This window comes from Malurus melanocephalus, unplaced genomic scaffold, assembly GCF_030028575.1.
Source record: "Malurus melanocephalus ecotype Western Australia unplaced genomic scaffold, MMel_1.1 scaffold_2, whole genome shotgun sequence".
NCBI classification, from domain to species: Eukaryota; Metazoa; Chordata; class Aves; order Passeriformes; family Maluridae; genus Malurus; species Malurus melanocephalus.
Genome location: NW_026623234.1, coordinates 4,102,294 through 4,116,720, shown reverse-complemented (window position 1 = coordinate 4,116,720; position 14,427 = coordinate 4,102,294). Strand labels below are relative to the sequence as shown.

Genomic DNA, 14,427 nt, shown 5'->3' with positions numbered 1-14,427 from the left:
CGTGTGGCTGGTTTTGCACAAAGTCACACCTCCTTTTTCTCTGCTCTTTTACTGGACACCGCACCCTCATAAACTAGGGCTGTGGTCKGCATCACTCAGCCTGAGGCTTTCTCCCCAGTGCTGAGCCAGATATGCAGGTCCCACGCTAGCTGGGCTCCTRGAGGCCCCTAGGGCACGCCTCCACAGGGTCACCTCTGCCTGCTTTGCTAAAAACAGAACATGGCTTTTGCTGACTCAGCCTGCCTGCAAGCACTAGTCSCAGCCACTGCTGTCTACCCTCTTTATGTGGCAGCTCTGAGCCAAAATAACAAAACCACATTCTTTTGCTGTCTAATCATCCTGATCATCATAAGCAGCAACTGTTCTCCTTCAGCATCTCAAGAGGTACAAACAAATTACATTAGGTTTAGGGTAATGAGGTAGGAAAGGACTCCTTGGACTATCAGATCCATTCTCCCACTCCTGCAGTTACCACATCATACAGTCCTTACTCTATTCCTATCAAGCTCTGTCTGATAGSATGGGTATTTTTCCCCTGACTGCCCCAGCTTCTTCCCATTCCAAACACCCTCATGATTTCAAGCGCTGCTTTCCAGTCAAACACAAGCTGTGGCTAGTCTGAATCTTCTTGTTCTTGTTCAAACACGGTCTTTTAGTGTACAGGACATTTTAGAGGTTTCATTTCCTCTGCAAAAATTCTCATAAATCCCAACCTTCCTTCAGACCTACCAAATCTAGGATTTATCAAACCAAGAAGTTCTTCCTTTCTCCTCTTAAAAAGAGGAGGTAATTAATTTCTTGGAGCATCCTACAATTCTCTACATCAGTTGCATCTTCAGCTCATGTTTATGTCAGAGGGGTGAGCATAGTTTGAACCCTCATTTGAGATGAGATCTTCCCCTGTTGCCTTCACCAATGATGCTTCTACTTTTTCTCTTTTTCATCACATTTTTAGCAGTACAAAACTGAAGGGTTATTTGGTAAAGGGGAAATGAACCATATTGAAATATATCYGGGTATTAGGTTAAATTGACATTTGTACACAAATTTCTCAGTTTCCAGCTCTGTGGGCYATTTCCACTCAAAGCCTAGATCAGGATGTGTCTTACAAGTTTTTTTTCTTGGTCAGGTCCAGAAATGGAAGAGATTTTTGTTCTCATTCTGGCAGATATTATTGCCTATTAGGGCTGATACCACATGAGAAACCTGTGTCTGATTTTAGTGTGGTTGAATTGGAAGCCARATTTTCACCTTATTTGGAAATGAAAAATCAGCCTAGAGCTAACCCAAGCCCACAAGCCTGCTCCATCCATCTGCAGTATCATCTACTGTGATTATTTAATTTACAAACATGTGCAATAATTATATCCCAGTGCTATATTCACAGATTTGATATTCTGAAAAGAAGGGGAGAACAAGAATTGCAGACAAAAGATTTATCAGCTCCTTGAYTCACCAGGAATGTGTGGAGAGTCAGATGACTACATTTTGTGTGTAGCAGTGCTGTAAGTCTGTAAGASGGACTCATGGGAGAGAATTCAGGTAATTTTGATGATATGTTTGGATTGGAAACCTAAATTCTTGTCTTGCTTTGGTATGGATGTGGTCACAATTACAGTAATTTTGTCTTAAACAGTTAACATTTTCTCTAAGCTATGGACACAGCTATAAACATCTAGATGTTGCATGGCATGKTAATTTCTCCAGAGGCCTAGAGGAACAGCTAATTCTAAATAATGGTATTGACAAACATATAGTGTGTCCAAGGTCCAGACTCCCAGCAGATTACCCTGTCTAAATGTGGGCTTCCTCAACACTCTCTGTGTCATTCCTGGCTGCTCTGTCCCACCCACCCTTGGTGCACATGAATGCATATATGATTGCAGAGTGCGACAATTCATTGCCCCACAGCAGATGACTCTGTGATCTGTGATCTAAACATAAATGCTGGTGCAGAGGAGAAGGCAGGAAGATGTGGCTATGGAAAGAAGTAAGGGCAGAACCTAGTGACACAATTAAAATTTTAATTAAACCCTGGATTTCCTCTCAGATTTCCACTACAGACGGTACTGATCATCACTCCACCYCACAGTATATAAAATATTCCTTCACAGTAATCAGCATAAAAAATACACTCCAATCTAAAAAGCCATAGGCAAATAGGTGTAACTGCCCAAATGCATCAGCCTCCATAAGATACCAATAAAGGTGTAATATACTGCCAGGCTGTGGGACACCCCTGTACCTGCCTTGAGTAAAGTGCTGCAGATACCTGAGTCCCCCACCCAGTCAAGAGAAGGGACAATGTTTTATTGTGACCTCTTGAATGCKATGTACAATTTTAATACAGTAAAAGAAATTATAGTATGTGTGTACGCTGGGTATCACAGTTACCCATGAGAACCTGAATTGGAACCTACACAGGGAGCCATACAACAATTATAATTTACCCTGGAAGAGATCAAAGCTTGGAATTTTGCCAGAGCCTGCCTCTTAACCATTAACCAACCTCCCAAGCTGTTCAAACCCATTGTCAGAAGCAGGCTTCCTGCAGACTTGTAAACACTGGGTGGAACTAWATTGTGCCCTAGCAAGAATTGCAGACCTGCCGACCATGGATCCCTGACACCTTAAGATGTTTTCCCACAAGTGAACTACAAATGTCTGGTGATGCTACATGTGCATTCCGGACCAGGCTGCTCTTTGTAAACCCACCTAGTGCCCCCATGGAAACCCTACAGGCATAACACATCTGTCCTAGAACAAGCAAAAAGCACAAGCAAAAAGCACCACAGGACAGGAGCATGCTTTTACAATGAGGAAACCTCTTTCCCATCACCAACACCAAGWGGCTAATCCCTCAATTCTGATCCTCAAAGATCCATAAATTATAAGCTTGAGAACTTAAACTGATAACGTGACAGTGATCTTACAGCATTTTATGGTTTTCACATCCGATCGCTCTTTACCCAGCCCTTCCCTATTCGGTGTTAACTGCACTTCTTTCCTTGTTTCACAGGGGGGGATATGAACTTAATCACTCTTCTCTTGCTAATTCCCTCACCCATTCCTGTAAAGCGTTAGCTCCTCTTTTTTGCGTGTGTGATTGAYATAATTCAATTAAGTTCAGACCATTGTCTTCCAGCCTGTCTTTAGTCTGAAATTTGCTGTTTCTCTTTCAGATTTAAACAAAGTCTTTGAGTGCCTTAAACCTTGCCTGYTCTTTCACGCTTATCAGTTGATGTATGAAAAGATACACTTTCTCCAGCAGATGGCAACAAACTACTAAATTATTCATAGAATGCCTGAGAGGTAGGACTCGTTCCCATCCAAGTCAGATGGGAGATTTTTGTGTTTGAGAAAGGGGCTTAGTACACTACGGTGCTASTCTTCCTTTGAAAGATTTAAGAATACTTCGGAAGCTAGTCGCACCTTCATTTCATTTAAACTTATTAATCTGTAATCTAAAAAATGTTGTATAATATTGTTATTGTGGATCTTTGGCTCCACATTTAACAAGAGTGGCAGCAAACAGATGAACCAGAAAATCTCTGTGCATCTCCCATTGCTTTTATTTCCAAGGAGCACAAGGAGCAATAAAGTAGTTCAGAGCCCAGGATAGTGGGAGCTGTATTCTAACACTGTTTCTCTTTTTTTCTTTTTTTTTTCCCCAAAGGCATTTCAAAACCACACATCTCCAGTTCACACCAGAAGTATCCATTAGCTGCTATAGAATTGTAGAAACATTTTTGTTGCTGTAGACTCAGAAACTATGGAGTTCTTATTAATCAAAATCTCTTTATGGGAAGGCAAGTACTAGAATCTTTTTTCTTTGGATTTCACCTGTCGTAATTTTTTTCTGTGAATAGGCACAGCCTGATGTTTCAATGACTTTGTGTTATGTCTGTTTTTGCCTCTGTGAAATTGATAAGAAAGTGATACAAAGAAGCGTTTGACATCACTTCCTGCAGGTTCCAGTAACTAGACGAGGCACACCACAAGGGGAAACCAGACTCAGGCTCTTGTCTTCACCCTTTTGTCTGTCACTTCTTTTAAGTGGTAATTACAGTTGCACTTGATTTTTCCCAGGGAGGATGCACACTCAGGTGCATGACAAACCCCGGGTGACTCAGAACTGGTTGTGTCATTGCTTGCAGTTACAAATTCGACCGGCTGGGCAGTGGCTTTACCTCGATTTCTTCAGTGTTCTTGACATCACAGGATCCAGTTTGCTCTGGCACCTGCACTCCAATTTAGCCCTTCTCCCACTCTACACCCACCTGCCCTGTGCGTGATGGCATTGTCACCTGTGCCTCATTGTGCCCACATTTTTCATTGTTTAGGGTTTCCCTTGTGCAGTACTGTGAACAGACTCAGAAATGGGATCCCAGGGCATGTAACYCTGAAGCTGGGTTTGCTCACTACCATGTTAGGAGAGGCTGACAAGTTTTTTCCTTTCCCTTAGTGAGAAAAGTTTTAAAGCTGCCACCTCCCAAAACATGCAATGCGTTTTCTGAGGACACGTGAATAGTTTGATAGGCTTTGCGAAAATGACGGCTTCCACTCTGTGGCTTTCAGATGAGACTGGGGAGCAGAATATCAGCCAGGGAGGCAGAATACAATGTTGTCAGAGGAGCAGAAGACGAGGTTGTTGGAGGTCAAATATTGCTCTGATGTCAGTAAATGTCAGGACCACTAGCTRCAAAAAACCTGAGCATCACAGTATCCCAATATTATAACATGGCATTTCAGAAGGGAAAGTATAAARAATAGTTTGAGCTTATTTGTAGTTTTGTCCCTACAAGGACAAGTCCTAATCTCCTCCTCATCCAAACTTGCTTATATAAGGTTCTTGATTTGATCCGTAGGTGGACTTCTCCTGCCACAGCAGCAGCAAAAAAAATTATTAGGAGTAACAGCAATGGGCAGGAAAGGAAGTGTCTTCCTCTAAATAACTGAAGTTTTTTAGTAACAGGACTTTGTACAGATGTATAAAGTTTGGTCATAACAATCACACATGGAATAAATATAGAAATCTACTTCCATTGTAAATCACTTAATTGGAGCAGCTTTTCTGTGCAGCCCAGATAGTTCAGCCCAACTGAGTAACAACTAAGTACTAACAGTACCTGAAATCTGTATTTGAACTGCCTGGAAAGAGTTTGATCTTCTGCACTTAATTCCTGGTGGATGGGAATTCACATCATGAGAAATACCATCATAATTTGTACTAATTATAATTCCTGGGAGTGAGGCCAAATGCAGCCTTGCAGACTGTGTATTTCCCACTCAGGCACAGCTGATTTTGGCAGAGGAGCACATCAGGCAAGCAGCATGCAATGGGCTCTCCTAATGTACCTGTTCCCTACATGGGCAGAGCCAGTCCCCATGGCTGTCAGTTTAGCAGCTCAGGGAACGGGAGACTTGCACAGCAAAAAACCTAAAACTGTACAAGAAAATGTGGCAAACCCAAAATGTCTGACTTCTTCCTGCACTGTGAAACTAAACCTGCATCCYTTGTTAGCTATCAGGACCAAGCAAGACCTGAGAAACGAATCCATGGGAGCTGCCCTGTTTGTTTGCTTAAGCACTTAGTTTAAATATAGATTAAAAATCACTTAAGCTCATTGACAAGTTAAGTGTGTGTCAACAAACGGTTGTCAGAACCTGCAAGGAAAAAAGAGCAAACTCACAGAAGGAAGAGATTTTGGGAAAGGAGTAAGAGAAAAAGGGATTCATCCTTGGAGTGGGGCAACAGTGTACTTTCTTATGGGACTTCCATTCCTTAGTAAATCGCATATAGGAAACATAAACTGTCAGCTTCTCTTTGTCTCTTGCCTCTGCTAACAGCACAAAATTTGGTGAATAATCCCTCATTTATATTCACTTTCTGATTAAACTCACATTCTGATTAAATGGGAATGTCATAGTTCACGGAATGTCAGCCAGTTCTGAAATGTGCTAGAAAAGCTTTGCCATATCCTCRCCTGCTGCGCTGCCTCTCCTGGCTGCAGTGTAGGGTGTCCTTGCCAGTCCCGTTGGAGGCACAGCCACACCTCAYACACTGTGTGGTATCGCCTGCCCCAGCGCATTCTGCCTGTTCTGGAGCAGTTCAGATGTCACCTGTCTCTGAACTGGCATTGAAGAGCATGGCTCTGGAAAAAGCCAGTCTAATGCAAGCCAGTCCCTTCAGACAGCGGTCACTTGCTGTAGCAAGACTATCTGGCACACGTTTTAGCAGCAACCTAATTTCTAATACCATCCCCTTTTTTTTGCAGTTATAGAGATTTAGGGCTGTGCTAGTAAAAACACACAAGGGGTTGATTAAAGCAAACTGCTASAGAAAAGTGCAGAGGAAAAGCCTTCTTGCTGTTCCCAGGAAGCTTGTTGGCTGTCTCCAAAGAGTGGACATGCTTTGTCATCCACTGAACCTTAAAGGTTGCAGTGCTTATGACTTTCTGTCARCCAAAGGAAAAGCATTCTAGAGTCTGTCTGATTTAAAGAATTCTTCTAACATTAGTATAGGTGAAACCTATGTATCTTCTCAGTGTGGATGAAAACTGCAGCAAGACAATCTCAGGAGCTGCTAATCACTGTCTCCTTGAAGCACAAACCTGCCTAATGCAGACATGTCTGCCTTGCTGAGAGAACCATGAAGGACATCATGGTAACTGAGGGCATTCATTGACAGCCCAAGTTTAACTCCTCCATTGGGAAGCAGCTCCATATTCAAAACTGATGTTGCAATATTAGGTATTGCAGGCATTAATACTTTCTCTCCACTGTTTCCAATCACTTGGAGRTGCTATACTGGGGTGCAATGTTTCCTGTGATAGTGTAGCCATATCTCTCCCTTCAAGTGGTGTGTTCCCACTCCTCTGTTTGTTTAGTCATACCTCTTTAGACAGTGARCTCCTCAGGGCAGGGATGGAACCRTCTTCWTAGCTGCCAMGGGCACAGTATGGTGTGTGAACTGYGAATTCAGGTGAATATGAAAAACAGGCAGCAGACTGGGAACTCCTGCACTTGTCCATGCAGCTGGGAAAATACACTTTGTGGCTTTTGCCAGCAGGTAGCAACAGCTTGGCTGAGCYCCAGGAACCCGGTAATGGCAATCACACAGTTAACAGATGTGATGACTTTTGGCCATTTGTTTTTTTGTTGTCCTTCACAATATTGACCAGCACTGTTAGTTTTATTTCTGTTCTGATTTTATGGCAGAAATCACAGATGCCCCCAGTGGGACAATGGCACTGCTTCTTTTGAAAAGGAAGCGGGAGCCACATGGATGGAGGGCTGCTTTCCCGTGTGTACAGGACTCAGAGCACGGCGCGGCACCTGCTGAAATTCCGAGGGCAGGCGCTGCTYGGGGGGCATCGCKGGGGATGGGGGTGCAGTACCGGGGCCCTCGCCCCGGGATAGCGGCGGGACGAGGCGGCCGGGACTGACAGGGCTGGGCCCGGCCACCTCCCGGCGGGGCGGGACAGGGCGGGACTAGGGAAATAGGGGCTGGTTTTGTGCGCAGGGTGGCAGGTGTAGTGATGAGGAGTGAAGCTCTGCGGAGTGGAAAGGGTGGCTCCGCACGGCAGTCYCGACAACAGCCCGCTCGCAGGGGCATGGCAGCGGTCCCACCGCGCCGCACCCCACTCTGAGCCCTGTCGAGCCCCCGGGGCCATTGCCAGTGCCATCCATTGCCATGCCTCCCCAGGAGCTCCTGGATTACGCGCCCGCCCTACGGAGACACAGCCCGCCCCGGGGCAGCGGCCCGGAGCTGGGCATCAAGTGCGTGCTGGTGGGCGATGGCGCCGTGGGCAAGACCAGCCTGGTGGTCAGCTACACCACCAACGGGTACCCCGACGAGTACCAGCCCACCGCCCTCGACACCTTCTCCGGTAGGTGCCCGCTCGGATGCGGGGCAGGGGGTGGCCGGGGGATTCAGCCTGGCACAGCGCAGCCCGCCYCGGGCCGCGGCATCGGCAGGAGCGGGTGGAGAGAGGCGAGTGCTCCCGGGGATGCTCTCGGGACTGCGCACCGGGCGCTCTGCGGGCACACAGCCCSAGGGGGCTTCTGGGACTCGCACCGAGTCCCTCCGACGTTTTGCGAGGTTTAGCAGGTGGAGGTCCTACGTTCTTCAGCCCAGTCAACCCAGTATTTGTCGAGTTGGTTTACAAGTTCTATGAACTTGGGCACCTTCCTGATTTTGTGGTGTTGTTATGACTAAACAGAAAGGTGCTTAGTTTTTTTGGTTTTTTGTTTGTTTGTTTTTGTGGTGGTTTTAGCTTCAGAAATAGCCTACAATGTAATGCTGTGATTCAGCTTCAACTGATACTCAGGAAAACCATCCATTTATCCACATGTCCGGTGAAGCTAGCATTGAACAGAAGTTGTCAAAAAGTTGAAGAGCTTTACAAGTCTGGCTAGAATTGCAAATTGATGAGCTCTCATTACTTTCCACTTTTGTAAATGCTATCTTTGTTCTTGTTCTACATTCCTCTTCCTTTGGGCTCCAATTTCTAATATAAACCCCAGGAGAATACAAAGCCCTTTGAAAGGTTTCTTATCTTCATTTGATATGAAGAAACAAAACACTGCTTGACAATGTAGATTGGTAGATTAGAGATGTGCTCAAGTCAGACCAGGAATAAGACTTCTAATGTGTCATAGTCTTATGGGTGCATAGAGGAAGTGTTTTGTTTGTCTGACTGTCCCCCCAATTGCTCATTCTGAGAGCTGTTGATTTACCTTGACCCTCTCCAGGCCTTTCCCCTGTCACTTGAAGGAAATGAACTGGGAACGTGCTGCTGTTCAGGGTCCAGAAGCCCTTTGGGAACAGATGTAAGGAATCATGAGTCCTTCAAGGTTACTGCTCTCTCTGCTCTCTTTACTTTGATATGTATGGATAGGACTAAGAGATTTAAAATTCCTATAATTAGACTGCACATTTTTGGAAGGGAAAATTCATAATAAAATGGTCCAGAAAGGTGAAGGCAGGATGAGTGCAGAGACTCCTGATTAATGGCAAGTAATTTGAAGATAGCTGTGCATGGGTTTAGTCCTAGTCTGGGTGTCCAAGTACTAAGTCTGACTTCAGAGGTTCATAGGATTTGTAACTGATCAAAATCAAAAACATTAAAAATGTGTCTTGGAAATTCACTTTCTGCTTATTGGAGGAAATGGGAAAACAGACAAGTTTCYCTTCCCACCCCTACTCTTAGCCTGGATAATCCTGAAGAAAGCCCCTTCCTGRAGTCACATATTATGGTTCAGGATTCACTAAAGAAATTTCAACCCGATTCTTTCCACTCTTGGGGAGCACCTGCCATTGCAACGGCCAGCAAAACTGAGCAGTTTACACTGTAACCTTAATCCTGGTCATGGCATTGTGGTGCCAATAACAAGATAGGAGAAGGTGTTGCATTATCTGGGAACGTCTCTGGGACAGTGACCCAGCCACATACATCTGTCTGGCTGCTACCTCCTGCTGGGTGTCGCTGCCAGGTAGAGCAGCCTTGAGTGAAATGCGTACTCGGTGACCTTTCTCCACCAGAACACGATCCTGTTCTGCCAGCCCCTTTGCTATTGTACCATGATCCATCCTCATCCTGAGGGTGTGGACCTTGTGAGGGCGGTATTTGGAGGGCTGTTGCAGAATTGCTAGTGTAGCTCAGGCTAGCAGCAGATGGGACGAAACTTAGTGCAAACGCTGGAGAAGTAGGTAATCTATGTGGTGACTTTCTTCAGAAGACAGCAAAACGTTTCAGAGATGCTAATTCCTTCTCTTTATGTACTTGTGAGACAGAGGAAACCAGATGCTAGAAAGGCAAATGCTGCTGCCTTGAAGATCAAGTCAGGATCTAGCAGGTTCTTTGATCAGGAAACAGGTTTCTCTTCCTCCTCTGGGGCAAAGATATGGTAACAACCCAACTGTTTCCCAGTCACAAGGAAGCAATGACTTTCAGCTCTGGGAGGAGTGGCACTGTGGTGGACGCACCCACCCCTTCATTTTTCTTCCAGTCTCGGTCTCTCATCAAACTTCAGTTCATCTTTTTGTCTGTGTGTCCCTCTTTTTTCCCCAGACTACTTTCAGGGAGGAGTGCTCTCCTTCAAAAGCTTGTGTTAAACTCTCTTGTTTTTGTCACTTTTCACCTGGCTAATAACTTCAAGAATCACAAAAGATTGTTCCTGCTTCTGGTTGGGAGATTTTTTTTGGTTGCTTGCTTCTGGGTTTTGGGGGGTTGTTTGATTTGGGTTTGGTGTTTTGTTTTTTTTTTAAACAAAAAGGACAATAAAGCCTCCTCCTTGCACACAGAAGTGGAGTTTTTACTRGTTTGTAAAGCACTAGTCAAGTGCCAGCCATTGTCACCTTAGTCATGATGTATGCCTCTATTCACCCAAGCACAGCCCCATCCACACTTTGCCTTTCAAGTGATTTCCAGCTCCCCAACCCCTTTGTCCCTCTCCTCAGTTCCTAGCCAATCTATGTGGTGTCTGTGCACTTAAACATCTAACAGTTTCACTCCTGATTTCCATCAGAGGTCCTGCCAGCCCTCAGTCTGAGTCAGCTGATACCACATGAAGGCTTACTGTGATTAGGGAGTGAAATGGGAGCAAACCTTACATGTGTAACTCAGCAATTTTTCAGTGTGGAAAGCCTCTGAAAGGGATTTCATTAATCACTGTTTCCTTAACAGCTTCTTCATTACAAAGATGGGTTTTTCCTTAGCTAGGASACTCACAGAACATTTTTGAAAGGCCAAATTTCTGGTTTGGATGGGAAAAATCTCCAATAGCTTGTTTGATGAAGACTGATTTGAATTTGCTTGGCCAATAAGCTAAAGCAAGCCACTGAAGTTCTCAGTTTGTTTTTATCCTTATCTTTTTTTCTTGGCTGGTGGAAGAAGAAGAACTGGTTCTCAGAGAGGCATTTGGCTAAGAAATTTTCTTCTCTAGAGGAGTAGTTGTCCAGTTGTGTGGAATTGTTCTTGCAAAATACTGGAGAAGAACACAAAACACCTGAGAGCTAACAAAACCAGAAGGTCTACTCCAGTTCTCTTAATATTCCCAGTGCAAGCTTCAGCTGTTTTCAGTAAGGTTTGGGAGGATGCTCAGCTACAAGGAGACTTGAGTGACTTCAGTGAGTCTGTTCAGCAGGGTATGAACCAGAGTATTCAGGAAGAGCCTGTATGAGTGTATGTGTGTATGCTGGCCAGTTGCTTTAGACTCATCCTTATTCTCCCTCTGCTACAGTGCAGGTCCTGGTGGATGGAGCCCCAGTCCGGATTCAGCTGTGGGACACTGCTGGACAGGTAAGCTCTACCAAAGCAGCTGTCAGCCCTGGTCCAGTGGGACAGGGATAGTTCCCAGGTTTTGAGGAAGGCAGTGTTTAACTGGGAAGAAAGGAAATGCACTAGTTTAGCACCAGCCATTTGCTGGTATGGCTGTCACAGACAAATGAATGACGGACACCCTCAACCCTGAAACTTGTGTCTGAAATGTGGCAAGACCACAAAGTCAGCACAATGCCCTGCCTCTGTTGCTATCCTACTTAACTTGTAGAAAAACTACTGCAGCTGTTATTAGAGCAGTCCAGTGAAGACTTTTTTTCCCCCTCCCTTTTCTACAGGAGGACTTTGACTGTTTGCGCTCTCTWTGTTACCCTGACACCGACGTCTTCCTTGTCTGCTTCAGTGTGGTAAACCCAAGCTCCTTCCAAAACATAACAGAGAAATGGATCCCTGAGATACGAACTCACAACCCCCGGGCACCAGTGCTGCTAGTGGGGACACAGGCAGACTTGCGGGACGATGTCAATGTCCTCATCAGCCTGGATCGCTACCATGTGAAGCCTGTGCCCCGGCCTCAGGCAGAAGGTCTAGCTGACAAAATCCGGGCTGAAGCCTACCTGGAATGCTCAGCACTGACCCAGAAGAACCTTAAAGAAGTTTTTGACATGGCCATTGTCAGCGGTGTTGAGCACAAGGCACGTCAGGAAAAGAAGATGACTGCCAAAGGCATCAAGACTCTCTCTAAGTGCCGCTGGAAGAAGTTCTTTTGCTTTGTCTGAAGCTGCTTTGAGGGAGGGRAAAAGAAACACCCAGTGCCAGTATTGGCTCTGCACCTTCTTGGAGTGACTGCTCCTATGGCCCCAGCAAGGAGGGTATGATAAGCTGCTGGGCTTGGAAACCTGTCTCTTGCTGGGTACAGTATCAGATGCCTAGGAGACATGAACTAGATTCCCATTGTGCTGAGATGTGGAATGGTCCAGACAGCTATAATATCTGCTGGACATATCTGTAGTGTCCCAGACTAATGGGAACTTTTAACACATCAGGACTCAGTACCCGAGAACAGGCAGGYTCCTTACATTGTTCAAAATGACCAGTTTTCTGATTGAAGGTCRCATACTTTCAGAGTTCTGATGCAGCATAATAAATGTGAGGGATTTTTGAAATCAGCCTGTTTTGGCTGATTTACAGGCGTGGCAGAGAGTAGGGCAGGAGCAGTTACAGGCAACTGCAATGTGGTCAGGCATGGGGTGCAGAGTTTGTAACATGAAACTTGGGTTCCCCCTCTGATTCTGTTTGCCAAAATAGGTAGGATTCACTTGGCTGTGAAAAAGCAGCACTCTTTCTTAAAGGGCCTTTACTGGGTGTACTGTTGAGAAGGTATTTTATTCTAAAGGCCATTAGTGGGCTGAAGAGAAATACGCTGGGGGCTACAGTAATACTTTGAGCAAATCCATCTTTGAGAGGACTCTCTAGTCCACTGGCCAACAGTGTTACAGTCCTATCCTAAGAGGTACTTGGGGACCGACTCTGAAAGGCCTTTTGTGTGTAGTGTTTTGAATGAAAGAACAGATGAGGAACAGTGATGAGTGGGTCTGTCTAGCAGAGACAAAACTGTGTCAGGAAAGGGTTCATAACACTACCAAGGAGTCAGATGTAGATGGAGACCCATGCATGTAATGAAAGGAGAGAAGGAAGAAAATAGAAAGGAAAGAGATGGAATGAAGAAAGATAGATAGRGAAGGAAAAAAAAGAATGAATGTTGTGAAATTTAAGTTGTGGTTCTACTTAGTTGAGACGCTAATATGCAGGGAAACTTCTAGGGACTTGAAAAAATTGCTAGTGATATGAATTTCAAAGTAATATTGTCCATACATTCCGTTCTGAATCAAAAGGAGAGGRTTGTAGTGAGAGAGAGTTCCTCTTCATTAGTAAAATCCTCCATTTCAGATCTACACAGAAGAATGGAATTTACCTTGTACTGTTGTTTCTGAGGCTGCAGAACAGGAACTGAGGACTCAGGGCTTCTTTCTGTTATGCTTCCCTTTCTTAAAAGTCACTGCTTGATCTGCTGAAATCAAAAGCGAAGGAATCCATGAAGTTTATGCTGGAGAAGATCATTCCTTATGTTTAATTCCCTTTCCCCTCACCTGTTTTTCAGGGGTTTAATATTCTGGAGAGTCTATTCACATTTTATTGTATTTTATTACAGAACTGGCATCAATTTCTAAATCTTCTTTTGCAAAGACATTTCATTTTGGTTTATGTAGCAGAGAGTGTGACAGGTCTGTCAAGCAATTCTTTCAATACTCAGGGGATTCTCTGCATCTGTCCACAGCCCATCACTTTGGGGACACTGTGGAATAATGTGACTGGAAGAGAAATAGCTGTGGATAGTTTGCCCTAGACCAAAAGCAAGTGTATGTGAGCTAGTGAGCCTGTAGCAAGACAAAATGCAAGTAATGCAGTMTGCCTCCAAACAAATGCCTGAGAATACAGGCAATCTCTCACAGTCATCTGGTTTTGTARTGCAGTCTATGTAGTTCCCAGGATGTGAGACAAAACTGTTGTCTCCCTGGGCAGTACTGCAGGATGAAAGAGGTGGAGATGTCTTCCTGCGAAGGGAAGTGGGCCGCAGCCTTGGAGCTGGTTCTTGGGTTAGGCTCAGAGACCTGAAAAGGATGGTGTAGCAAAATGAGCTGAATGTTGAAAGGACTCCTCTAAGTGATATGCCATTTGAGTCCGGTGAGGAGTCCTAAGAGGTGGTGAGCACAGAGGCAGTAGCTAGAAGTGACATGTCTGACCGGGATCTAGGTAGGACATGCTTTCTGAGCAAAGCTCTCACTCAGCAAGGCATCCCTGTGTATTTCCTGCCTGTACAGGCACCTTTGCTGTATCACTAGTTCAGTTTGTCAGTTGGGTCTTTACACATTTCTCTAGCCTGTGAAACCAAGGGCAGTGGTGTGATCTGCCAAAGAGCATGCCATATCCCTATGGAGCAAATCCACAGGTGGAAAGAACAGCAGCCTCCTTCCTGCTGAGGAGAGCAAGGGTTGTCCTGCAGTAGCTTGGTATGAAACAGGGAGTATTTCAATTTGGAAAAGAAATGTACTGAGAGCTACTTTCTTCCTATGTGATTGTG

General features: G+C 45.0%; 1 protein-coding gene across 1 annotated transcript; it reads left to right on the top strand.

The window, feature by feature from the left end:
* The first annotated feature begins 7,512 nt into the window (after positions 1-7,512).
* On the top strand, positions 7,513-13,015 carry RHOV (ras homolog family member V). The gene is made up of 3 exons (XM_057365519.1): positions 7,513-7,892; positions 11,248-11,306; positions 11,624-13,015. The coding sequence occupies exons 1-3, from the start codon at positions 7,697-7,699 to the stop codon at positions 12,062-12,064; spliced, it is 696 nt and encodes a 231-aa protein (XP_057221502.1). The 5' UTR covers positions 7,513-7,696; the 3' UTR covers positions 12,065-13,015.
* Positions 13,016-14,427: the final 1,412 nt, after the last annotated feature.